The 25,914-nt window shown below is 42.6% G+C and overlaps 3 protein-coding genes across 5 annotated transcripts; 2 read left to right on the forward strand and 1 right to left on the reverse strand.

The window, feature by feature from the left end:
• The first annotated feature begins 2,897 nt into the window (after positions 1 to 2,897).
• Positions 2,898 to 5,452, forward strand: LOC125302947 (myocilin-like). 2 transcript variants are annotated; one of them, XM_048256351.1, is made up of 3 exons: positions 2,898 to 3,507; positions 3,982 to 4,113; positions 4,244 to 5,452. In XM_048256351.1, exons 1-3 carry the CDS (start codon positions 3,057 to 3,059, stop codon positions 5,080 to 5,082), a joined length of 1,422 nt encoding a protein of 473 aa, XP_048112308.1. In that variant the 5' UTR covers positions 2,898 to 3,056; the 3' UTR covers positions 5,083 to 5,452. The 2 variants fall into 2 exon arrangements, with proteins under 2 accessions (XP_048112308.1, XP_048112316.1); XM_048256359.1 differs by having other exon boundaries at positions 4,274 to 5,452.
• Positions 5,453 to 9,044: 3,592 nt separating this feature from the next.
• On the reverse strand, positions 9,045 to 11,320 carry LOC125304508 (polyisoprenoid diphosphate/phosphate phosphohydrolase PLPP6-like). 2 transcript variants are annotated; one of them, XM_048258853.1, is made up of 3 exons: positions 9,840 to 10,469; positions 9,604 to 9,713; positions 9,045 to 9,447 (listed from the first exon to the last, which is right to left on the reverse strand). In XM_048258853.1, the coding sequence occupies exons 2-3, from the start codon at positions 9,626 to 9,628 to the stop codon at positions 9,059 to 9,061; spliced, it is 414 nt and encodes a 137-aa protein (XP_048114810.1). In that variant the 5' UTR covers positions 9,629 to 9,713; positions 9,840 to 10,469; the 3' UTR covers positions 9,045 to 9,058. The 2 variants fall into 2 exon arrangements, with proteins under 2 accessions (XP_048114810.1, XP_048114799.1); XM_048258842.1 differs by lacking the exons at positions 9,604 to 9,713; positions 9,840 to 10,469 and adding an exon at positions 10,477 to 11,320.
• A 2-nt stretch (positions 11,321 to 11,322) lies between these two features.
• Positions 11,323 to 25,537, forward strand: LOC125304511 (peroxiredoxin-6-like). Its single transcript, XM_048258866.1, has 5 exons — positions 11,323 to 11,625; positions 12,337 to 12,493; positions 12,716 to 12,862; positions 20,655 to 20,801; positions 25,158 to 25,537. The coding sequence occupies exons 1-5, from the start codon at positions 11,534 to 11,536 to the stop codon at positions 25,284 to 25,286; spliced, it is 672 nt and encodes a 223-aa protein (XP_048114823.1). The 5' UTR covers positions 11,323 to 11,533; the 3' UTR covers positions 25,287 to 25,537.
• Positions 25,538 to 25,914: the final 377 nt, after the last annotated feature.

The raw sequence follows: 25,914 nt of genomic DNA on the forward strand, positions 1-25,914 counted from the left end.
GGTCACCTGACCAATGCCTACACACCTGGATTTCTGAATCACATGCCCGTCTTGAACAGAATTTGGGAGGAAAAACAGGATTAACAATCCTTCACCACTTTTATGACTTTAAGAAAAATCCAGTGGTCTCCTTTTTAGAGTGGTAAGCACAAGGACTGTGTTGTGCGCCTGTGGAAAATTCCTTCTGAGCGGGAAGGTGGCTTTCAGAAAACACTCAAAGGATAAATCATCATTTCAGCCATGGAGCTGTCCAGCATTCTGATAACCCGGCAGGGAGTGCAAAGGCCATTTATGATTTCACCCCTAGAGGATTAGCGTGAGGCTCGGAGCCCCCCTCACACACAAACACACACACACACACACCACCACCACCCTCTCATTGTTTGTTTATGTTAAGACACCATCACTGTACTGTGCTATCCCTATTGTAAACATCTGCTTCAAACACCTCATTAAAGTCTGCTTGACTTCCTGTCTCAGTGTGGGTCGAGGGTGGGGTGTGTGGTGGGCAAGCGGATTCACAAAATGGGGGGTTACATGTGCCCAACTCACCTGCTGAGGAGTTGAGGAGACAGGGATGCTGTCCAAATGCCACGCCCCAAACAGAAAGAAATGTCCAAACAGCTGCTGGGAAGTAGAGTGAATAGATGTGTTAACTTGTCAGATCATGCACAAAAGAAGAGGCAGGAGTTTCTCTCTCTCACCCATAAATCACTCAACAATGAATGTTTTTACTTCTGAAGATGGAATCTTGGAACCTTTTCCTCCATCAACGATAACTGTCTAGACATCCTGTGACACCAGGCCAGACATCAAGTCGTGGTGCCATCTGTTACCACAGGGCATCTGGGATCTATCATGCAACTGCATCTTGTTTACAGACAGAACCATGGAATGTTGTCCTCCCTGCTGATGTGCTAATGAGAAGACATGTAAACAGTTACCGTAACTTCCTGCCTATTAACCGAGGTTTATACATTCATTTTGCCAACATTTTTTTCAGCTATGCGGTTAATACACATGGAGCAGGCTATACATGGAAATGCATTTCTTTTCTTCATCCTTATAATAATATATAATAATATGATTAAAGCACTCTTTGGGCTATTGGGTTTCGAGATTAATGTAGATAGAGTCAATACACTGTTTAATTTCTTTAATTTGCATAAAAGACTGTCCCCCAGTTTATAAACAATGCTGCTAAAAGATTGGAAATTACAATTGTGGATGTACTGATGACAAGCCACAAATTGATGTGTTCATAAACTTCTTTTTTTCTCTTAAAAGTGTACAATCACTCTATAAACAAGTAAAAGTCACAAAAATTGTACTATAAATCACCCTACATTTTGGATGGCCTTCAATTAAACTTGGATAACTTTGTTTGGGCATGGCAGAGCTGCAGCAGTAAGGTAACTGACAGGCAATCAGATGATCCGGGTTTGATTTCTGCCGTTGCGAGTGCTGATTACATTAAATGATAAAACTGTCTGTTAAATATCAGTCAATTGATCAAATAGTTTCATATACCAAATGAACAGTATATGCCCACTGAAATTATTTGAAATCAGCTATATGATTGAATTAAAATAAAAGGGGAAAGTATCAATTACATGTATTGTTAATAGTTAACAGAACCATTAATGGTTGTAGTGCATAAAAACTACATTGTGAGGAATATGAAAATTAAGATTCTCCTGTTTAAGGTCTGTGTGAATAAAACAGAGTATACACATGTGCAACCAGTTGTAACAGTAAATACCGGGATACTGACCCCTGACACCTACAGATCCGTCATTCTGACAGGGTGACAAGTCAAGTTCCACTTCAAACATACTGTATATTACATTTTGGTTTAGATGCTTTAGGATTAGAATGTTGGCAATTTAGCTTGCAAACAAATACAAATCTGTAAATCTTTAAAACTGCCCAAAATAATGTAATCATGCCATCTTCTAAAGGCATCCATTGTCAGTGAACATTTTCAAATGTATCCTACTCTGAACAGGTAGTCAATCATGAGTGCTACCTTTTTAAAGGCCAAGGTAGTTTTCCATCTAAGTTCAAATTGTCAAGCTCTCAACTGCCTGACTTACTGATCTGGATGAGTTGCAACTAATGCTACCCATACATCAGAAGACTTTGACAAGATTTGGGAAAGATTCTTGAAAGATTGCAGTATTTTAACTAATGCCCCCCATTCAAACTTTACTTAAAAGACTACAATCTTTCAAGAATCTTTCCCAAATATTGCCAAAGTCTTCTGGTGTAAGGAGGGCTTAAGATGATAGTCATCCCTGTCTCATCTCACTACAGAGGAAAACTTACACTGACCATCAACACCCTTGTTTACAGTGGTATAAGGTACAACCCACTAAACAACATACAAAGCTGTGTGACAAATAAAGCACCACTTATAATGTTAAGATACAGACCAAAAAAACTGTTAAACTTGAATAGGATTGTCAGTCATAAGAATCAGTTGGCTAATGGAGTTTTTAGACCTCAGGGTCAAGAACAGCTGTGGAAACTCCTTTTCCAGAGGTGCAAACATGACCCTTGGCCAAGACCTTCACCACATCCACGTGTCTGTGCCCAGAGTAGCTGCCCTTCTGCAGAAGCCAGTCAGGCCTCCCCTTGGGGAGCACACAGGTGCCATAAATGTGTTGTAAAAGTTGAGGAGTTGCAGGGGTGCCCAAAAACAGGATCTGCACATGGAAAAAACATTTGGGGAATTTGCATTACATCACACTTCTCCCCAAGTGGCTCTGCCTTCTCTGCCGGCCCACGCCCCTCTCCGACAGGCACCTATGTGCTCTTCCTCCTCCCACCACCTCCGCCACCGTGAGCATAAATACCAAGCCCAGCAGCTCACCGAGCTCAGACAAACAAGCAGGGGACCCAGCAGCAGGACACCTCTCACCACAGCACCCGACAAAACAACACTAAAGCTGAGCGAACAGGCCGAGCAAACACTGAGCAAAAGACCACCACCAGAGTAAGAGCACCACCAAATTCACCTGCAGCTCAACTCTCCAGATCTATCATCACCAGCCATGTGGTTCCGGCTCGCCGTGGGACTGTGCTGCCTGGTGCTGGGCTGCCAAGGGCAGGGCAGAAGCGCATCGCTCCGCAGAGCCAACGATGACTTCACCGGCCGCTGTCAGTACACCTTCACTGTGGACAGCCCGGCTGAGTCCAGCTGCCCCCAGGCGGGAGCCGGGGGCCCCGAGGACGAGGGCGTGAGGACCCGCCTCACCCTGCTGGAGGCGCTAGTGAGCCGGCTGATGGGGGAGCGAGGTGGAGTGGCGGGTGAAGCTGGGCTGCGGACAGCGGAGGAGGAGGAGGAGGAGAAGGTGAGCCAGCTCCAGCAGGACAAGGAGCATCTGAGCCGGCAGGTGCAGGACCTCCAGAGGAGGCTGGAGGAGCTGACGGTGGAGACGGAGCAGCTGAGGCAGAGGCCCTGCCACCAGCCCCAGCCCCCGCGGCTCAGCACGCCAGACATCGGTGAGCAACAACAGGGACAGGGAGAGGTGGGCCAAGGGGTAATGAGGGGAGACAGCAGGTCATGAAGTCCACTTCATGTAGTGGAAAAGTGCACATTTACATGGTGTTATGCTATAAATGTTATGCTACAAATTTACATGGTATTATGCGTGTGTGCTGTCAATGTGTATATGAATGTGTGTGAGTGTGTGTTCTGTGAGTGTGTATCACAGTGTGTGTGTGTGAGTGTATGTGTTGTGTCTGTGTGTACATGTCCAAGAATAAAGACAGGGGCTGAGAGAGGGAAACGTTCCCAGCTGATAAATACACTCCCCTTCATTAAAACAGGCGCCAATCAAAGAGCTCTGCAATACACCGCTCTGAGAAAGCCAGTCAGAGGAACTTCAACCAATGCTTTAGAAATGCCACAAGAAAGTCTCAAACAAATATGTGTGACTGATTGTTGTCTTTGATAACATACTCACTTGTCCTCAGATCCTGCTTTTCAGTTGGGGAGCGGAGCCTTTCAGGAGATGAAGGCAGAGCTGTCTGAAGTGCCTGCCCCACCTCAGATCCAGCAGGGACAAAATCAGGCCATAACCAGTACCAAAGCACAGACAACAAGCAGTGAGAACAAATCAAATTACATTCAACTCCCTTGAGAGCATATTTACAAAATGGCATGATTATAAAAACAAAACATGCACTATTCAGAGTAATTTTCATTCCAAACAACTTGGTCATTACAAACTGTAAGTTGGGGGTTTGTCTTTGTCTGATGACTCAGGCTTTATAGGCTGTGGAGTGCTGGTGTCAGTACAGCCGCCGGTGACTCACCGCAAGGCTGACAGCATCACAGGCAAATACGGCGCCTGGTTCCAGGACCCGGAGCCCCTGGGGCCACCCTACGGCCCCAAGACGGTGTGGCGAATCGACGCGGTGGGCAAGGAAGTCAAGCAGCTCTTCGCCTACGAGGACATGGAGCAGCTGATACGGGGCTTCCCCATGAAGGTGCTACCGCTGCCCGATGCTGTGGAGAGCACTGGCGCCACGGTCTACCGCGGCTCGCTCTACTACCAGCGCCGCCTCAGTCGCACGCTCATCCGCTACGACGTGGCCACCGAGAGCGTCGCTGCCCGGATGGACCTGCCCCACGCCGGCTTCCACGGCCAGCACCCATACTCCTGGGGCGGCTACACCGACATCGACCTGGCCGTGGACGAGAGGGGCCTGTGGGCCATCTACAGCACCAGCAAGGCCAAGGGTGCCATCGTCATCGCCAAGCTGGACCCTGAGAGCCTGGAGGTGACCAAGACCTGGGAGACCAACATCCGCAAGAACACGGTGGCCAACGGCTTCATGGTGTGTGGACGGCTCTACACCGTAGCCAGCTACAGCCTGCCCAACACCACCATCAGCTACATGTTTGACACAGACACCAATCAGAGCAGCGGCATCAGCATCCCCTTCAACAACCGCTACCATTACAACAGCATGATCGACTACAACCCAGGCAACAAGAAGCTCTATGCATGGGACAATTATCACATGGTCACCTATGACGTAAAGCTGGCACAGTCAGACAGCATCCCCTAAGCACACACATAAAAAAACAGAATGAGAGACTGACAGACATTGTAGTAGTGCAACCAAAATAGTACTTTAAGCGTTCAGCGTTAATCTCAGCCATGTTATTTTCAACAAAAATATAATGACTTAGGTTTGTCACTGCTTTAGCAAAAATAACTTCTCAGTGTTATAATTCTGTATATGTTGTCCTTAAATAGTTTAAAAGCAGAGAGTATGCAGTATGTAGAGTCGACTATTTCTGTATATAGAATATTATGATTATTTACGTAAAATGTATTTTTGTATGAAAATTTTTGTCATTTGTTGTCTCCTTACACATGCCATGACATCTTCCACTGTAATAATTTAAAAAATAAAATGTTAAAATGCGACCCTGCACAGGTGTTATTAATCAGTGAGTATGTATGGGTTCCCTTTATAGCCATATTACATTATTATGGAATAACACTATTATAGAATAACAATGCTATTTCACTATTATTCCATAGCTCCATCAGCAAGAATGAACTTGATTTCCACAACTCAAACTCATGAGAAACTGGCCATTACATACAGACAGTAATTCTCAAATTTCGTAATGTAATATATTTGAAATTGCGCAGGACGTCACATTAGTTTATGTTCATATTTAAAACTATTAGCAGAAGCTTTTGTCCAAAAGTATAGTAAAGCAGTATAGTATATATACTCTTTTGATCCCGTGAGGGAAATTTGGTCTCTGCATTTATCCCAATCCGTGAATTAGTGAAACACACTCAGCACACAGTGAGGTGAAGCACACACTAATCCCGGCGCAGTGAGCTGCCTGCAACAGCGCTGCTCGGGGAGCAGTGAGGGGTTAGGTGCCTTGCTCAAGGACACTTCAGCCCTGCCTACTGGTCGGGGTTCGAACCGGCAATTGGCAGCCCTCCGGTTACAAGTTCAAAGCGCTAAGCAGTAGGCCACGGCTGCCCCTAAACAACATACATTATATTTTACTCAAGGACCAAATAAAACACACCAGAGATAGTTCACTCCTCCCTTCAGTGTTCCCAGAGAAACTCCACGCAGGGTTTCATTTTTGTTTGGGGGACAGGCTGCCCCCACTTTGTTTGATTCCAGTTTTTAGAGCCTGTGCTGCCTATACAGATGCCTGGCTGTGTGCTGCCTATTTTTACAGTGTACTCATGGAATAGGCAGCTGGATTGTGAGGAAATAATTGCTGAATGTGACAAAAATGTTATGGGCTTGAAATTTTGTGCAATCACCGACTGCATCTTAAATTAATTAAACATGTTCCAGATTTGATATTTGTAAGATCTAGGAGAGTTAGGACTTACAGAGAGGTCTGGTGTCCTTGATGGAGTAGATATAACATGAGCGCCATCTTTTGGCTCTTTAGTGGTATGATTTAAAAAAAAAAAATAATAAAACATTTTAACATAAAAAAAAATGCACCAAAACCTCATTTTAAGGACATTGGAGTGAAATAAGCCTTTTGTGTGCATAGCAGAAATCTTACTTAATATGGGAGAGAAAACAAGGAAGTCACTTTTGTTGTTACTGATGAGTATCCGTTTAATTCAGCTAATCACAGCTATGTTGTTACTGATGAGTATCCATTTAATTCAGCTAATCACAGCTATGTTGTTACTGATGAGTATCCGTTTAATTCAGCTAATTACAGCTATGTTGTTACTGATGAGTATCCGTTTAATTCAACTAATCACAGCTATGTTGTTACTGATGAGTATCCATTTAATTCAGCTAATCACAGCTATGTTGTTACTGATGAGTATCCATTTAATTCAGCTAATCCCAGCTATGTTGTTACTGATGAGTATCCATTTAATTCAGCTAATCACAGCTATGTTGTTACTGATGAGTATCCATTTAATTCAGCTAATCCCAGCTATGTTGTTACTGATGAGTATCCATTTAATTCAGCTAATCACAGCTATGTTGTTACCACGTGGTGCAGGGACAACAACCTCCTGCTGAACGTCAGCAAGACCAAAGAGATTGTTGTTGACTTCCGGAGAGGTCACACCCAACACCTGCCACTGACCATCGACGGTGCTGTGGTGGAGAGAGCGAGCAGCACCAAATTCCTGGGGGTGCACATCAGCGAAGACCTCTCCTGGACCACCAACACTGCATCACTGGCTTAAGAGAGCTCAGCGCCGCCTGTACTCCCTCGGCGGAAACTCAGGCGAGCAAGTGCTCCACCAGCCATCATGACCACATTCTACCGAGGCACCATTGAGAGCATCCTCTCCAGCTGTATCGCTGTGTGGGGAGAAGCTGCACTGAATACAACAGGAAAGCCCTGCAGCGCATAGTGAACACAGCTGGAAGGATCATTGGTGCTTCACTCCCCTCCCCTGAAGGACATTTACACCACCCACCTCACCCGCAAAGGCTTACCAAAATTGTGGTGATGCAAGTCACCCGCTCACAATCTGTTTGATCTACTGCCCTCTGGGAAGAGGTACAGAAGCCTGCGCTCCCGCACTACCAGACTCACCAACAGCTTCATACACCAAGCTGTAAGGATGCTGAACTCTCTCCCTCCTCTCCCCCCCTCCACCCTCAGCTACATAACATCCTGGACATTGGACCCACAATGGCCGCCTGCACTACTCCACTTGCACACTTGAACACTTGCACACTTGTACACTTTACAACTTGGTGTTGTTGTCCTGAAAACACAACACTTCTGCTGCTCTTACATAACTTGCACCACTATGCCACTTTCTTCATTACTCAGGTCAAACAGAACTACCCAAGCCTCTTATTGGCCTGACTTTGCACTAGTTTTTTATTGACTGTCTATGCACAATTTCAACAAAATTTTGCTGCTCTTATTTTTTCATTATTATATGTGCCCCTCTTATTTACTTATTTACTTACTTTTTGTTTACTTGAATGTTTATGTTTGTCTGTGGACTTAAAATTGGTAAAATATGTCTTGTCTTCACCGTGGGATAGTGAGAAACGTAATTTCGATCTCTTTGTATGTCTGGAACATGTGAAGAAATTGACAATAAAGCTGACTTTGACTTTGACTTTGACTTTGATGAGTATCCATTTAATTCAACTAATCCCAGCTATGCATTAATTGAGAGAACTCAAGCTGAAAGGAGGCAACACATTTCCTGCACAATTACATGCGGTATCCTGTTATTCTTTGTTGTACATGACCAACATGTAACAAGGTCTGCAGGAGGTTACAACATTCTGGCATTGCATTTCCCATGAATAACATCACCACAGCATTAAGTTTTCAGTTTCCCACATCATGGTTTGTAATGAGTCTTTCAAAAATGCATGTCTTTTTCTCACAAGCCTGCATTTGTTACCTGCAAGTGCAACTGGGAACTGTGACTGATTCCAAATGTGAATGTTTTATAATCTCATATTTTAATCAAACAATAATAAGTATATTCAATAATAATCAATCATTCAACCAATAATAACAATTATTATTACATAATTATTATTATAATTACATAATTATTATTTTAATCAATAATAATAAGTATATACTGCATCCATATGAATGTTTGACAGACAGGTGTTCACATGAATAACTTTTTGTTATGCATACTCTAACACAGACCATGTGTACTATATGCAAAGTTAAGTTTTAAAAACACTTTTGCTGTGGCTATAATATCATCGCAACTAACGGTCATATGGCTGCATTTTCTGCAGTGCACAAATATCACGCACACCCAAAAAATACAAATCTGTGTCAAGTAAGTCCACAAAGCTGTGCTTAAAGGTGATGGTCCTACATTCAGTAATATTACTCTTTACTTCTTCTGGTGTGTCATTCACCAACAAACCAAGTCTGGCATACACGTGCAAAGCGCTCCTGAACAATCTGCTTGTAATTCCCGACAAGTCTCTGGAGAGCCTCGGATAAACTCCGGTGATAGTGGTGTGTGTGTGTGTGTGTGTGTGTGTGTGTGTGTGGTGGGGGTAGGGGGCAATTCGGTCACACTCCGGCCAAGCTGTCCCGCAGGAAGGTTGTCAGGATGTCCTGCAGCCGCTCGGGGGACAGCCAAAGCCTGTCCACCAGCCCGTAATGGCAGTAGCCCAGGCAGAGGCCGAACAGCACGTCCGTCACGTTGCTCTGGCCCAGCAGGACTCGTGAGAGGCCCACCAGGCCAGCCCAGGCCAGCAGCAGGGCGCGCAGCGGGCCGGCCGACACCAGGCGCGTCAGCAGGAAGCAGGCACACATGGATGCCCGGGTGGCGTGGCCCGACGGGAAGCAGTAGCGGTCCACCGCAAAGGGCATAAACAGGTCCGAGCGACTGTGGGATGGAGGCCGACGTCGCACGATGGCCTTCACTATCCCAACTAATGCCATGTCCAGCACTAAGGCTGAGAGAGAGACAAAAAATACATAGATAGATAGAGGCAGAGAGAGAGAGAGAATATTAGTGATAAACAAAGAAAATATCATAAATAACACCTCTCCAAATCAAGTGCTTTTTGATGTTTGCAGTGCCAATGTAAATGCTGATGTTTGAACTTGACCTTTGCTTATTCCCTTTTGGGCCATATAGTATCCTTGAGGTCCTACAGAGTTGTTTCAAACATCACAGGCATAGCTGACCTATGGAGTCACAAATCCACCTGAACAAGTCCTGTAGTTATCCAAGTGTTTAGGAATAGAGTTAGGTTCAGTGTGTATACCGTAAGCCTATGTATGTGTTTGTGTGTCTGTATGTGTGAGTGTGTGTTTGTCATTGGTTTTCCCCCCTCTTACATACTTTCAACCCCCCAGAGGTGACACTTTTTGTGGGGTGGCTAAAATGGAATATTTTTCCACTGTGGTGTCCTCTGTTCTCCCTGGCATCAGGCGGCAGCTGCTGTGGCCTGCTCAGTGATGGGATATGAGATAACTGGGATATAAATGGACACTGCACCGGAACCACAGCTGAGGGATCACTACGCATTACAAACAACTGTAATTCCAGAGACTGCTGTGTGTTCACTGTGTCAAAGTATGCACAAGTGTGTGTGTGTGTGTGTGATGAAAGGAAGGCTGAGTGGGTGTAGGCTACACAAGTAATTATGGAATATCAAGCAAAAACCATTGCTGCCATTATATAGACACACATGTTGTCAAATAATTAGGGGATGGGCACAGGCATTTGGTCAATAACAAACACTTCATATTTTCATTGACAATCAGTGACAATGTCCAAAAAGTTACCAATTGAACACAATTCAAATTTGTCAGATATATGTGCCTTGCAGCGAATTAGATCAAATTTGATATATATTTTATATGAAAAGGAATGCCCAGAATGTATCCTTTGGGGACAGACTGCATACACAAAATAACCAAACAAATTTCGAATTTATTCTTGCAAATAAAGAGAAGCATGAAATGTAAATACCTACCCATTAGAAGGTTTAACATTGTCTCCAGCTCAGCCGCCGAGTCGCTGTAGACCAAACCATAAACTGCGCTTATAAGCCACGGTACTCCGTGCCCACTGACCTCCACTAGTTTTACCAGAGGCCTTATACTTCCCAGCAGGGAGTCTTCACAAGTACAAACGCCAAGTCGTTTTGAAAGCCATAAGTCAATAGCTAGTAAAAACCTAAATGCAATAGTGATGAAAGATAAATTGAGTCGCTTTGGATTTTCCTGAGACTGTGCCCCATTGCCGAACACAGACGCACTGGAAAAACTCGAGGCTCGACGTCGCGACGAATAATCGGAAGATCTACGAGGGTGCACTGGCCCGAATTCAAATCTTCCGCTGACACTGCTTCCAAAGATTCCCGAAATACTTCCACTTCGATTGCCATTCCTTCTTGCTTTCGGTGAAGGCATTTTTTAAAGTTGCAGAAAAAAATTAAATAGGCTAACCTAATTGTGCATGCAAAGAAGTCCACGTCTTTAATTAAAACACATATTTGAGCAACTACGTATGTTTTTCTTGAAGACGCTGCTCCACGTGTGCATGCACGAATAATCAGCATTGCCTGTCAGGTAGCCTACAAAGTTGTAGACAAGTGCGATGCCGCGGAGCGCTGGTAGTGACCAGCTATCACGTGATAGGCTAAACAGAGGCGCTGACCTACCACCCCTATATTCAAAAAGACATGTTTTACTTCTATTTTACTTTCGAACCTATGGGAGGAATCGTCAAAATGCCATTGCAGCAAAAAAGTTCAAATAGGATACTGATCATGGAGGCAGGTCACACTGTGGATTTTAAGAACCTCTATAATGCTGATCGGAACCTGGTTTGTTTTATCAAATAGTCTATTCAGCAGATGTTTGATAAAAGCCAGTTAAGCATGCTGTGCTGCAGCCTGTGACGCAAACATGCCGTGATATTTACCGCCCCATCACCTCTGCACATACCTTACCGGATGCAACCAACAACAAGCTACTTGACGGTGTCGAGCGGAGAGAAGCACAACATATATTTACCAAGCTACTGGGATGCCTGGCATACTACTAGGGGACATATTTCCTAATTTCGAGGCCGAAACTACAATTGGCACTATAAATTTACACGACTTTCTGGGAGATCGGTAAGTAGCCAATAGTTATTATGGACCGTTCATTTGAATACATGAACATGGACACATTCGTTTACAATGCAAATCTCTTGAATCCATCCGACACTTTTGTGATTAATTCTTCAGCTAACTCCATTCTGATCGTGCAGCCGATTCACATATCGAATTAATAAATAATGGGGCATTCAGATTAAACTGTTTGCGTTTTTTAACACAGAAACAAAAGAACGTTATTACAGCATACGGTCATTCACTTCCTTAACAGTCATCCCTCACTTAACAGGAACTTACTTGACTGAAGCAACGTACACTTTATATAATGCTCTATGGGAACTTGACATCGCGGGGTTTGTTTCACAATTCAATTAAAATAATTTTGTTGGAGAGTTCGAGAACAATGCGCCTTTTTCACAGTCAGTTAGTGGGCCTATGACTTTGCATGTTCATGTTTGCAGTGATCTAGGAGCTATTGTTTTTCCAACAAACAAAATGCTGACATTAGAACTAGCCACCTCTAGGTTTTTTTTTTTTAAACGCATAGCCCGATCTTTAAACGTTCTCAACACTTTACAACCGTGTTATGGTACACATGAAAGATGAAAGAAAAGCGAGAAAAAATGATGTCATTACCATGGCGTTTATTCTCTGTGTGTTTTACTTACCTTAATGACTTCCGTTGTGACTTGTTTGATTTGTGAATAAATCACCTCTTTTCCTCCATAGATGGGGAATCCTATTCTCGCACCCTCGGGATTACACTCCAGTGTGTACTACAGAGCTTGGTCGTGCTGCCAAACTGAATGAAGAATTTAAAAAACGGGGTGTCAAAATGATTGCTTTGTCTGTCGACTGCGTGGAGGACCACCGTGAGTGGATAAAGGTTCGCATTCTTGACAATCACTACCAAACATAGGCTATTTATTTTGTAATTATTTTGTATTTTGGCCATACACTGGGTAAATATTTAAAGTGACACATAATACATTTCTCGTGGTTTGGAGGATTAAATTATAAAATAAAACATAACACACAAAATAATGATGACACCTGCAACACAATAGTCTCCCTGTGATTGAAGCCTTACTCCAATTATCTTGTATAGGACATCATAGCTTACAATGATGAGGAACCTGGGTACACATTACCTTACCCCATCATCGCAGACCCCAATCGGCACCTGGCCTTGGCTCTAGGTATGCTGGACCCAGATATGAAAGACCAAGAAGGCATGCCGGTCACTGCCCGATGTGTGAGTAATGTCAAACCAGAATCATCTGCTTATTTCCCATCATGTTTCTATGTTTCTTTTTTCAGTGTAATGGGATGTTTGTGGCTACATGTAGTTGGGGGTGGTGGTAGTGGTTAAAGGGGCCATATTTTGCAAAACACACTTTTTTTGTGCTTCTGATGCTTCTCCAGGTGCAAAACAAAACTGCGTTGAGTTTTTGTGTGTTAGTTGAGAGAGGGTGATGTCAGAAACTATGCACTTCTGTGAGCTAGTCAGAAATCTCCCTTATGTCACATTGAGGGAAATTTTACTACCCCTAGAGCCATAAAGGGCGCTTACCCCCCCCCCCCCCCCATCTGAAAATTCCCCACCCACTAGGTTAGGAACTGCCTGTTGAAGATCCTCCATTTTGGTCGTAGCCTATTGTTTCCAACAGTAGATTAGATTTGATAGATTCAACTTTATTGTCATTGTGCAGAGTATAAGTACAAAGACAACAAAATGCAGTTTGTGTCTAACCAGAAGTGCAAAAAAGCAGAAAAGTGCAACGTAATATACAAAGTATAGACAGGTGGTGCATAGACAGGATAAGAACTATAGTGCAGTGTAGACAGTAGTAGGTTTACAAAATGTGGTTTAGATTAATATAAATTAAATATAAATATGTGCAGTGTATTAGCAGTTACCTTATAAGAGCAGAATAAATAAGGCTATGTAATATGAACAATGCGTTCAGATATATGCAATGTAGTAGCAGTCACATTAAAATAGTAGTAAGAATAATAATATATATGCAGTGTATTAACAGAATATATTATAAGAAAAACAGAATAAATATGGATATTTAATGAACCATAGGCAGAGGTGGAATGTAACAAAGTACAAATACTTCCTTGCTACTGTACTTAAGTACATTTTCCACGTATCTGTACTTTACTTAAGTACATGGACGGATTATGAACTTTCGGGCCCCTGGGCCCAGATATATTAAGGGCCCCCCACTAATTGTCGCATATTTGGGGGTCCTCCCCCAGAACATTTTTACTTTGTTTGAAGTGATTTCCTAGCCTGGCTAACGTCAGACCTCATCTCATTGAGATGGGGTCTGGGAACTAGACATTAATTTTCTCGTATTTGAAACGTGGTTTACGAATGCCCAGAGCCGTTTATTGGGCGCTGCGAATGTCTATCAAATGCGTCTGTACGTAGCTCATAACGGCTTCAGTATGTAGTCATCGTCTTGCTGCCCTCCCTCCGTTCTGTGATTGGTTTCTTCGTTGAGGTGAAAGCGAAGTCCATAGAATCCAGGCTGCCTAGCAGCGTGAATAAAATTGCGCACGTAAGGCGAAACATAGCAAACCATATATCGAAATAAACAGCAGACCTTACCAAACACGAGGATATGAAGCATTCCTCTGTACATTAAGCGAATCCTGAGTAATGAATCCGGTTTTGAATTTACAGCAAAATTCTACATGTTATCCAACTTTAATATATTGTAATAGCAGCCCAAAATAATGAACTTGCTTTCCAAATCAAAGAATCAAAAGTTGGTCATGGCATGCACAGATCAACGGTGCTTTTGAATAGATATTTCTACCAGCATGCTTCAGGTGGCATGGATGCAGCACAAAGTATTTTTACCTAATATAAAGGCTGACAGGCTAGACTGTCTTGAAAACAATATAGCCTAGCATATGAAGAGCTCTTTTTCAAAACACTATAAATCCATTTTTGTGGAACAAGTCATGTTATTTAATTGTGTTTTTCAGGCAATATCAATAAAACTGCAGTTGTGTTGTTTTGATTGAGTAAATAACAATTACTCAATTACAGTTCCGAAAACAAAATAACAACCCCTGTTTTGGCATGCCACCCCAAGACAAGATTTGCAATGGCCTCCCCTGGTCACCCGTCAAAATTTTCTGCTGGCGCCACTGCGGCTACATCAAAGATTGTTAAGGCGGAGCAAGATATTTCATCAGGAGCCACTTCAACCCCCTTTATGCAGAGCAGAGGCAGCGACTGCTCCATTGAAGTCTATGGCCATAGCTCAGAATTTCACCATATGCTAAGATCTTGGTTCTATAGAGTTAGCAATTTTGGCCACGTTTCCATGATCCTCAAACCCTTCTGAACATTTCAGGTACATTTTTAGAAAATTGACCTTATATCAGGTGTGCGCCAGTTATTTATTCCGCTGCTGTTGGCAGGTTGCAACGTACCGTACGCTTATCAATACGTCAGACACACTTTATGCAGACAGGATTCTATGGCAAGCCATTTTAACATTTAACAGCTAGACTGGATATGTGTTACAGATATCTGTAATTCAGTTTTGCCTAGTCAAAATGAACATTTCAGATATCCTATCTATAATTGTCATTTCAGATATCCACAAAGACATTCTTCCTAGGACAAATGACGCCACGTTTGCCATTCATTTCTATGGGATTTATCATTACGGATATCTACAATTCAGTTGCAGATATCCACTATGTGAATTACGTATATTTGCAATTGACTAGTCAAAATGACGTTGTAGACATCTCAAACTGGAGTTAGGGATAGTCATAATTTGATTGTAGATATCTATTATAGATATCTTGAATGAGTTTTGATTAGAGATATCTGAAATTGTTGATCTATAACTTTCATTCTGCCTATTCAAAATGTAATTATAGCATTAGATCATCATATATCTTGCATTAGAGTTTTGACTAGGTGAAATGACTATATCCGAGAGATATCTGACTAGGCGAAATAACGATATTTGAGAGATATCTGTATTGCTAGGCAAATTAGGCCCGCATCCCACTTTAGGCGGGAGCAGAGTGTGTTGTTCAAATCATCAAATCACATAGCACCTGTTCACTGTTAACTTGTAATTAGCACTGATTAGCACCATGTCGGAGCAGCCAGAGGGTGAAGGAGTTTTTAATCGTCTTTTTAATACTGTAGCCCATGCAAGACAGGGGCTGTCAGCAAGAATTGATGATTCAATGTTGCTTTGATCTTTTTGGATTACAGCCAACAGCATTGTTATGAATGGAGTTTCCTGTTGATGGCGCTGGTGCATTTAGTAGGCCTACACATTTATGTACGAAACGGAGATCAAGCCAAATGATAACGTGAGAGTCTAATAAACCACACAGTTTTCAGAAGTCCCTGAGTTTTAGTTATTTTACATGTCGACAAGACATTACAGCCATGACTGCTTCTTCTTCTTCCATTCATAGAAATAAGGAAATAAGGCCACTTCTTCTTTGATTATGGTGGGAAGGGGAAATTAGCCTATGGATCTAAAGAGCAACGTCTTGCACAATAATTTGCGCTAGTGATAATGACGTTTGAGATATCTTCAACTTTCCTTCTGCCTAGTCAAAACTGAATTAAAGATATCTGCAATTGTCATTTAAAATGTGTGACGAGTTGAATGTTGTTTTCAATGACGTGATGACAGATATCAATTCAGTTTTGCTTAGTCAAAACTGAATTACAGATATCTCTATCTGGCATTTCGACTAGTCACAATTACGGTACAGATATCTTGAATGACAATTCCAACTATCCAAAATGTAATTGCGACTAATCAGAAAGATGTTGTTGATATCTACAATGTTAATTCTGGATAGTCAAACTTAGCGTTTAAAAGTTAAAAGGGCTTGCCATAGGATTCGATCCCCTTTTTGTGCCCATAGACATGAACTACGACGAACTATCTTGCTCCGCCTTAACAATCATTTGGTGCATTCATGAATGATGCGGAATGATGATGTTTTCACTGGGAAAAAGGTTTTTCCGATGCCCATGAACGCTAGGTTTGGCTACATGGAAGTCGAATCTCGAGCTTACGACCATGCCGCCTGTTGACGTAAACATGGAATCAGTTTGAGGGGGGCGTGGCCAACAACAGCTCATTTGCATTTAAGGCAACAAGCCCCAGAAACAGCCTATTCTGAAAGGGACTGAAACTGGCAAGAATGAAGCTGCTGATAATGTGTAATCTGAGGGGATTTTTTTGCAAACAGCTTCAGGGACATGTTTTGTGCAACCCATAAGTCTATTTTGACTTGCTGAAAAAGAATATTTGAAAGTTGAGAAAGAAAGTTGTGGGTTAATTCCTGGCTTCCACCGTTTGATAGCTGGGAAGGAATATATGAAAAATCATAAAGATTGGGCACTTCTGGATAAGTTTTTGATTTTTGGCAGGGTGTTAGGTTAGGTTTTCACTTTTTTTTTTTGCCAATTCCATACATTGCTGATACAACGTCACATCATCTGAACGTGTGGAAGAGGGGCAGTGCTTGGCATTTTTGAGGTCCCAGCATTTCTGAGATGTGGTGGATTGGAATATCTTTATATGCCTTCCTTGATCCAAATCCAATCCACAGCTCTGAGAGGCCTAACTCCTGGATAAGATTGATGGCCAGCACAGCCACATCACTATCTACTGCCGGTAAGCCTTGGTGTGACCCTGTTCAGCAGCATGACGTAAATGTAGCATCATTCGTGTGTCTGCTTCCTCTTCCTGACATGGTGACAATGCTTCTAGGTCAGTAGGTTTATCACTAAGATACCTCTGCCAAAAGAGCTCAATGGCAGAAGTTCCTCAAGGACAGTCAAAATAAAGATGAGCTGTTTCAGTACATCAGTAAGGAATTTCAGAAGACCACAGCTGGCTCAAAGTACCACCTCCTCACAACAAAGACTAACTTGGTCCTGAGCAACAAACCTACTGACCTAGAAGCATTGTCACCATGTCAGGAAGAGGAAGAACATCAATCTGTTCCAGGAGTTAGGCCTCTCAGAGCTGTGGATTGGATTTAAATCAGGGAAGGCATATAAAGATATTCCAATCCACCACATCCCAGAAATGCTGGGACCTCAAAAATGTCAAGCACTGCTACCTCTTCCACGCGTTCACAGGATGTGACGTTGTATCAGCAATGTATGGAATTGGCAAAAAAAAGCATGGAATGTGTGGCCAGCTTACCCAGAAGTCACCGGCAGTGGCGCCGGCAGGCGTAATCCTGTACGCACTGTGCGTACAATTTTTCCACAGCTTTATTTATGAAATCATTCAATATTAGCCTACAACAATAAAAAAAAAAAAACTTGTGTGACAACTAGCCTATATTTATTGACTCATGTGCAATCTGAATATTGGCATTATAACGAATAAAACCGGAATATGGTGTGCATGGAAACCATACTATAAAATATGAAAACGTAGCATTGTCATGCCTTGGCCTGTGTGGCGTGGCTTTCCATGGGTCAATTCTGACGCTTAAAAACACAACGTTCCATTCAATTATAGAATAATAGCCTAAATCATTCAGTCATGAAAAGAAAACAACAGCAGCAGCTTAATATTTTTCAGGCGTTTAACCGTAACGTTAAAAGACGCACTGTTCTTAGCTTTGATGCTGACACTGACAGCAGTGAGAGACTGTCCTCTACAGTCACGGTCTACACATGTTTAAAATGTTGAATTGTTTGCTTTCCTCTGTAGGCTTATTTAAAAAAAAAAAAAGCACTGTTTGGAACAAGGATTCAGTTAATGCGTAGAGCAGAGGTTCTCAACCTTTTTGGGGCTAAGGCGCGTCATGACGAGTCGGGTTGGTGCGGGTGTTAAAAATCCTTGACTGCGTAGGCTTATCATCTAAACGTTTGGGACAACTAAAGCAGCAGTGCAATGTATTTAGAGTGTTGTGAGCAAATCGTTATTGTTAGTAGGTTACCATAACTGTGTTTTTCTCTATCGCAAATCGCTTGGTTTATTTTTGATTTTCTTTCCCTTTTTCGCGGGTTGGGCAGTGAAGTTAATGCGCATAAGGTATGTTCACCTAATTTGATCCAGAGCCCCTGCTCTTTAAAGGTATTCCTGTCCTTCCCAAACTGCGTTTAAATAGTGTGTTTAGCAACCAGAATTAAAAAAAAAATCCCGGGGGAGAAATCTCCCTTATCCCAGAACTTTTAAAAAGCTTGAAACACCCCTTATAGCCCACGTAGCCTGCAGCCAGTGTTGTAAAAGTTAGACGCTTCATGCGGTAGGCTATTTGATAAGGGATGACATGGGTAGGTTGACGTGACTAAGAGGGGCTTTCTGTTCCAATTTATGTAAAGGTTTTTCTTAGACTCAATAAGGAGAGGCCTACAAGTTAGGCTAGCATACATTTACCAAAAGCGCAAATTTTGCAAATAAGGTCGGGTATCTTTTTTGGGGGTGGGCTGGGCCACGTATGGTGCGTACTATGGAATACAACCCTAGCGGCGCCTCTGGTCACCAGCACCCTCATTCTGATCACCCAAGACCCAACCAGCCTCACACTGGAATCAGTGCACATGCAAGTTCTCAAACGCTGGACTGTACTCATGTATAGTAAGAACTGCGGTGTCGAGTGAATCAATGAAACCCGGAAGCTTCTTTTCACTCATGGCCTCAAATCCCTGGATTCAATCCCCCCGACCCATCATGCCTTATTCCAGCATGGAAAGCGTGCCCTGCACACTGCAGCTTTTGTCTGGAAGCAGTCCCTCTCCAAAACTCCAGAGATTCCAGACCCCAGTGAGTGGGGTTGGGAATGGAATGACAGAACCAAAGTCTGGGTGCCATATTGGACAGATCTGGAAGATGCCAGCAAGTGATGTTCACTCCTCCTCAACTGTGGCTGTGTGGTAGCCTGTATGGGCAACTGTAAGTGCCACCGAGCTGGACTTTGCTGTACCACATTGTGCAAGTGTGAGGGAGGCTGTACTAATAGTGAGTGAAACCAAAAATGAAACTAAAATGTAATATTGATCCTTAACATGGTGAAAAGCCTAATAACTTTTCACTGTGGCATAGTTCTGAAGTTGTGTTTATTTAAGGCCTCAACAATGGTCCTTTTGGTCACAACATGTGATTTTTGACACTATAGTGATAGTGACCTGTCCAATCAACAAAGAAAAGCATACCTTGGAGGTAAAAATATGGGTCTAGGGACCTGAGTATTTCAATGTGACTTTTTCAGAGATATCGACAGTTTATGAGCTAAATATGACTATGATACTACATGGAAATGGACTTAAAATAAGAAGAACATATCAAAATTGGATTCCTTGTATCAAACAAAGTAGAGAAAATACATTATACAACAATTTAAGACTAAAGGAAGCTGATATAACCTTTTCTCTTTTCGGCGGGGGCCATTTTGGATTTTATGGATAACTGCCACTAGGGGGGCCACCCCAACTTGTATCCATGGATTTTTGAAAACCTTAGGCCTGTACCTAACACCCTGCCAAAAATCAAAAACTTATCCAGAAGTGCCCAATTTTCATGAATTGCATCCTAGCTATGAGGTTGAGCAAGGCACTTAAATTGCTCCGGGGACAATGTAATCCCTTGTAATACAATTGACATATCTAAGTCACTTTGGATTCTATTCTATTCTATTATAGGAGAGACAGAGAAAGAGGGGTGAGCAGTTAAATATGAAAGGATAGAGAGAAAGAGGGGAAAGCAGAGAAAGAGGGGTGAGCAGTTAAATATGAAAGGATAGAGAGGACAGACAATAGCTACATCTGAGGAGGGTTCAGAAATGTGCAGCAGTTAGGTTGGTAAATTGTATACCTGTAAGATTGCAAACTCTTTAATCTGAAGGCTGAATATCTGTGTCAATGCCAGTGGTTTATTGCATTATTGCAGTGGTTTTCATCATAGCCAGAATATGCTGCTGGCTGGGCTAAACACAGACAACAAACAACCTCTGTTATGGTCCTTTCAGTGAAGATTTTACTAACTGCTTTACAAATGAACACTCCACAGGTGTTCATCATTGGTCCTGACAAGAAGCTGAAGCTCTCCATCCTCTATCCAGCCACAACTGGCCGCAACTTTGATGAGATCCTTAGAGTCATCGATTCCCTACAGCTGACAGCTACGAAACGGGTCGCCACACCAGTAGACTGGAAGGTGAGATATTATACTCTTTGCTCAAACAGAAGCAGTTCCACTGATTTCAAGTTGCAACATGTTATTCACTAGCCTGGAAGCCAGCCGCTAGCCAACTTAGCCCCGCCCACAACATTTGAGTTCGGGAAGTTCGGTCTGGAACCGGAGCTTTTTCGGAACAATCAAATTGTCTGGGTGGGCTTTGTTTGATGGACAAATGAGCAACAGTGCCTCGTCCATCACGTCATCTGAGCACGCTTCAGTTGATTTTGTTTGCAACTAAATTGCTGTCGCTAGAAGATAGACAGATGGCTTCTAAGACCCTGTTTAGACGTAGGAAAAAGCACATATATTTCCATGTGGTTCGGCCTTTCATTTACACGAAAATTTTATCACTGAAAATGTTATCACTGAAAAAACCAGCCAAAGTGGAGATGTGGGAAAACTGTGGGTTTCACTTTTGCATGTAATCACGGGGAAAAAGGTGTTTTTGTATTGTGACATGTTGTTCCCTTGTTTGTTTGAAATCTCTGAATGACCATCTGTTTGGGCGAGGGGTTTACGACACCCTTCCCCAGCTTTTTTTAGCATCGGTGTGAATGGAATTATTTTTAAAAACGAAGGAGAAGGGGAATATCGTTTTTCCGAATAGCCTACTACGCATAAACATGGTCTTAAATTTCTCTATCGCGTGTTGACATTGACAGCGCAATAACTTGACCAGAAAACAATGTCAAGGCATTTGGAGAGAAGTAGGATGGTTCGGAAGGGTATTTCACAAAGGCAGAATTAAGATATCCGAGATAAGTGATAGAGCAAGGTTTGACATAGCGTTGTCTGGTCATCCTAGCTCAACTCGTTTCACTAATGGCAATCCAGGATGAGTAGGAGCGACTATGTCAAGCCAGGTGTAAGTTATTCAGGATGTGTGCGCGTTCTCATTTCTGCTCCAAAGTGCCCACGGTTGGAATAAAAAAGACGCGGAAAAAAGCGTCATTCACACAAAGTGAACCACCGCTTTTGATATAGACTAACAATGAAGTAAAGTTGTCCTTTTTGGAATGGGAAATCATGGCTTTTTCTGTAAAACAGCAGGAGTAGGCGTGGTAGACCAACTGAATGCAAATTTACGTATGAACCCACGTGTGAGTGCTTCCTTGTCTCGGCACGCAACGCATTAAGAAAGCGCTTGCCACTGCAAAGATGCACATAGTATGATATACCTCAATATTATAGGTGAAAATACCTTCGAAAACTTGCCCCTCCACTTCCAATCAACTGCAGTAGGCTATTCATCAAACATCAATCATCTATCAACAAAAGAAGCAAACAACGAGTACCTAGGCCTATGTTAATAATTATAAGGCTATCACAATTAAAATAATAACCATATGTTAGTAGGCAGACAATCTGTTTTGTTTTGCAAGCAAATACATTTAGCAAATAGTATATAAATGGAATGAAGCTCCTGAAAAATTAGCATGGAGGTCTGATTTTAATGACAGCTAGCTGAGCCAATAAGACAACATAATTACCATTAGAATTAACTTAGCTTGGCTGTTAGCCTGGTCGGGACCTGGCTAGGTGCAGAAAATAAATCCCCATGGTAACTTATGTGCCATCTCTTTTGTGAAACCAAGTCAAGGCTAAATTCATCCAGGATAACCAAAAAATCCCAGCTTAATCGCTTATCTAGGTTTTGTGAAATACCCCTCAGGTGTTCTTCCTACAGCTTACGGTAAGCTATTTTGTTGCTCTGATTGGTTAGGTCTATCCAATTGACCGATCGCAAAACGCCACCCATCGAACGCAGATGAGCCAATGGCAGTCCAGTAGCTTCGCGCAGGCAGCCATATTCCATCAACTTCACCTTACGGCTCCATAGAAATGCATTAGGAGCCTTGATTTTTGTCTGGTTTTATGGGATTTTATAGTGATGTGAGTTAAAAAGGACGGCCAAACGACATATGTGGGATTACCGCAACACCGATACACAGGATAATGCCTTTCAATCTTGATTAAGTTTTCTGTAATCATGTTAAATTAGATTAAATTCTCTCTCCCAGCTCTCCCCTATTTTGAGCAAAGGGTTAACTAAACGAAACAGTGCTCCACCACATCTGTGGATTAAAGGGAAATTCCAGTATTTAGCACTTTGAGTCCCTTTTCTGGTTTGTTTTGGATGAACTAGAGTGGTGGACACTGACATTTTGACAATTGGTCCCGTCTCGACTTTACTGACTCGATTTGAATCGCCTTTGACTACTCAGAGTGGCTGCCAACAGGCATACTCAAACATGTCCTAAAACAACCCTGTTAGTTTTCAAAACTGTGCAACTCACCGAGTGGTTAGTGGTGTTCGCTGATGTTCCAAAACAAGTAGCGTAGCAAAATACAGTTTCTGTCGTGTTTTATTTGGCATTTTGTAAAATCCCATTGATTTCTGTTGGAAGACTCATTGCACGTTGATATTACTGCGCCACCGTCTATGCTTCAGGTTCAAATATTGAGCGGAAGTTTATACGCGGTTGTGAGGTGTCTGAAAAAATAGTTCCACAATAGCAAATAAGACGGCTGGAAATCATACATTGCGCTAATATATTTGATTTTAATAATCAACGAACACCACTAACCACTCGAGTCAGAAAAGTCGAGACAGGACCAATCGTCAAAATTTCGGTGTCCACCACTCTAGTCCATCCAAAACAAACCAGAAAAGGGACTCAAAGTGCTAAATACCAGAATTTTCCTTTAAGCCACACAGTCAACTCAATGTAAGTAAGCTAAACAAGGATGTTAATTGTTCTCAGCACTGCCAGCATTGTGTATAATATGATTGTCACTGGGAGGAGACTTAACCAATGTTAGCATAGTTAGCTAACCGCTGCGAACATGCTAGCATAGTCACGTCAGAAAAGCATAGGGCGGAGTGTGCACAGTAGTGTTAGCCCTTAGGGTTAGGGTGCGTCTAGATTTCTAGGCTACAGTAGTGTAACATTTATTCACCATAAATTAATAAAGTTGAGACGGCTCTGCAATGTAGGCGGTTTCCGTTTTTTGCAGTACCGTGTTCTTTACATGACATGGCCCGTGTCCTTGTAACATGCATGCAAGTCTATCTAGCACAGAGCTATTAATATCAGTAAATCACACTCGCCTCCCATCTAAGTTTTGCCACCCAACAAAGCTAGCTATGAATTTTTATACATGTGTCTCCATGTCATACTGGAGTCTTTCGACGGATTCTAAATGAAATCAGGTCCGTGGCTCTCTAAAAGAGCCTCTTGGGCTGTAATTTTTACAGACAGTTACAGCTACCATTGAAGTTAGTCAACTCTGATCTGAGTTTGACGATAACTAAGGGGGCGTGGCTTTTGCGATCAGTCAATTGACCCTTCGCTAAGTCCCGCCCCCCTTAGTTACTGTTGCTAGTCCGACAACCTCGAACCGGAGTCAACTAGAACTTCAATGATAGGTAACTTCTAGTCTGTCTGTAAGTTACATCCCAAGAGGCTCTTTTGGAGAGCCACAGACCTGATTTCATTTAGAATCCGTATGACATGGAAACACATGTATAAAAAATCATATCTAGCTTTAGACGGGAAGCGAGTGTTATTCACTGATATTAATATTAGCTGTGCTAGATAGACTTGCATGCATACTACAAGGGCACTGGGTCATGTTGTGTAAGGAACATGGCAGCCTACTGCAAATAAACAGAAACATAGCCTACATTGCAGAGCTATGAATGAATATGCATCTCTCAGAAGTTACGATCATGATGGCAAAAAAATGTAACAGCAAAACTAAGGGGCCGTTTATACGAGAACGATTGCGAAGGAAGACGACAAAATATTTTATCATAAGTGCCTTTCGTTTACACGGCGACCCCGCCATCGGGGCTTGAAGACGCAAAAATCTGAAGACTCCTTCCAGAGTGTAGAGTTTTGAAGACGACCCGTGTTGCATCTCCGTCTAAACGGCTAAACCAAAGATCCTTGATTACCTTAAATTAGAATGTCTGCGCGTGACGTACCGGGGTTCTATCACACCACCACCCAGCGGTCTGGAATGCATATCCAATCGAATATCACATACTCTTGCGTCTTCATATAAACAAAGATTTCCCCCTGAGAATGCTCGTCTAAACGCGAATAAAAAAAATGAAGACGAGACGCCACTTCTGCGTCTTCTCATTTCATCGTCACCGTATAAATGTAGCCTAAGAATATAAACAAGTAATATGGCACAAGTGAGAGTGGTGGTGTATGTAGCAGATACTGCCATGGCTGTGAGGCAGAGTGCTGCATGTAATCGTATATTTAAAAGCATTACATCTTATACTGATAAATCCTTATTCTCTCCCCTCTTGGGAAGCCTGGTGATCATGTCATGGTTCCACCCAACATCTCTGAAGAGGAGGCAAAAGATCTTTTCCCGGCTGGTGTGTGCACAAGACAACTTCCTTCAGGGAAAAACTATTTGCGGTACACACCACAGCCTTGACAAAAACTCCTGGGAGAGCACACCCGATTTCAAGACCTACAGAACGAAAGGACATGTCGCAGATGCTGACTGTAGAGATGACACAAGCACAGCAGAGCCCAGCCACACAAACTACACTTGTTGGAGAATTGGAATTAATGAGGCCTTTCAGTAATGTCTCCTCTTTCTCATTAAGGCTGGCTGCTTGTCTTTAACATATTGTGCTTTTCCAAGTTATCTGGTCTTCAAATAAACACATTTATGAAACGTTATGGGTTGTGTGGGTGCTGAGTTTATTTCTGAGTGTTGTACTCTTGTTGTCTTATCCCCTCCATTCTGTTTGGCCTTTCTTGGGCTATCTCTCCATGTAGCAGGCTATTCCCCTTATTTACCCGGCGGCCTTTACGAGTCTGAGGGGTACACTTGCCATTACACCTCAGTCCAGCAGATGGTGGTGGTAATGCACTCCGTTTGCAAACTGCTAAAAAACAATTCACTGAAGAAGAAGAACAGGCCAGTGAACCCTTCTTCTTTAATCGTTGAGCTTTTTTTGGCAGTTTGCAAACGGAGTGCATTACCACCACCATCTGCTGGACTGAGGTGTAATGACAAGTGTCCCCCTCAGCCTCGTTATGGCAGCCGGGTGAAT

This window comes from Alosa alosa, chromosome 1, assembly GCF_017589495.1.
Source record: "Alosa alosa isolate M-15738 ecotype Scorff River chromosome 1, AALO_Geno_1.1, whole genome shotgun sequence".
In the NCBI taxonomy this organism is placed as follows: domain Eukaryota; kingdom Metazoa; phylum Chordata; class Actinopteri; order Clupeiformes; family Clupeidae; genus Alosa; species Alosa alosa.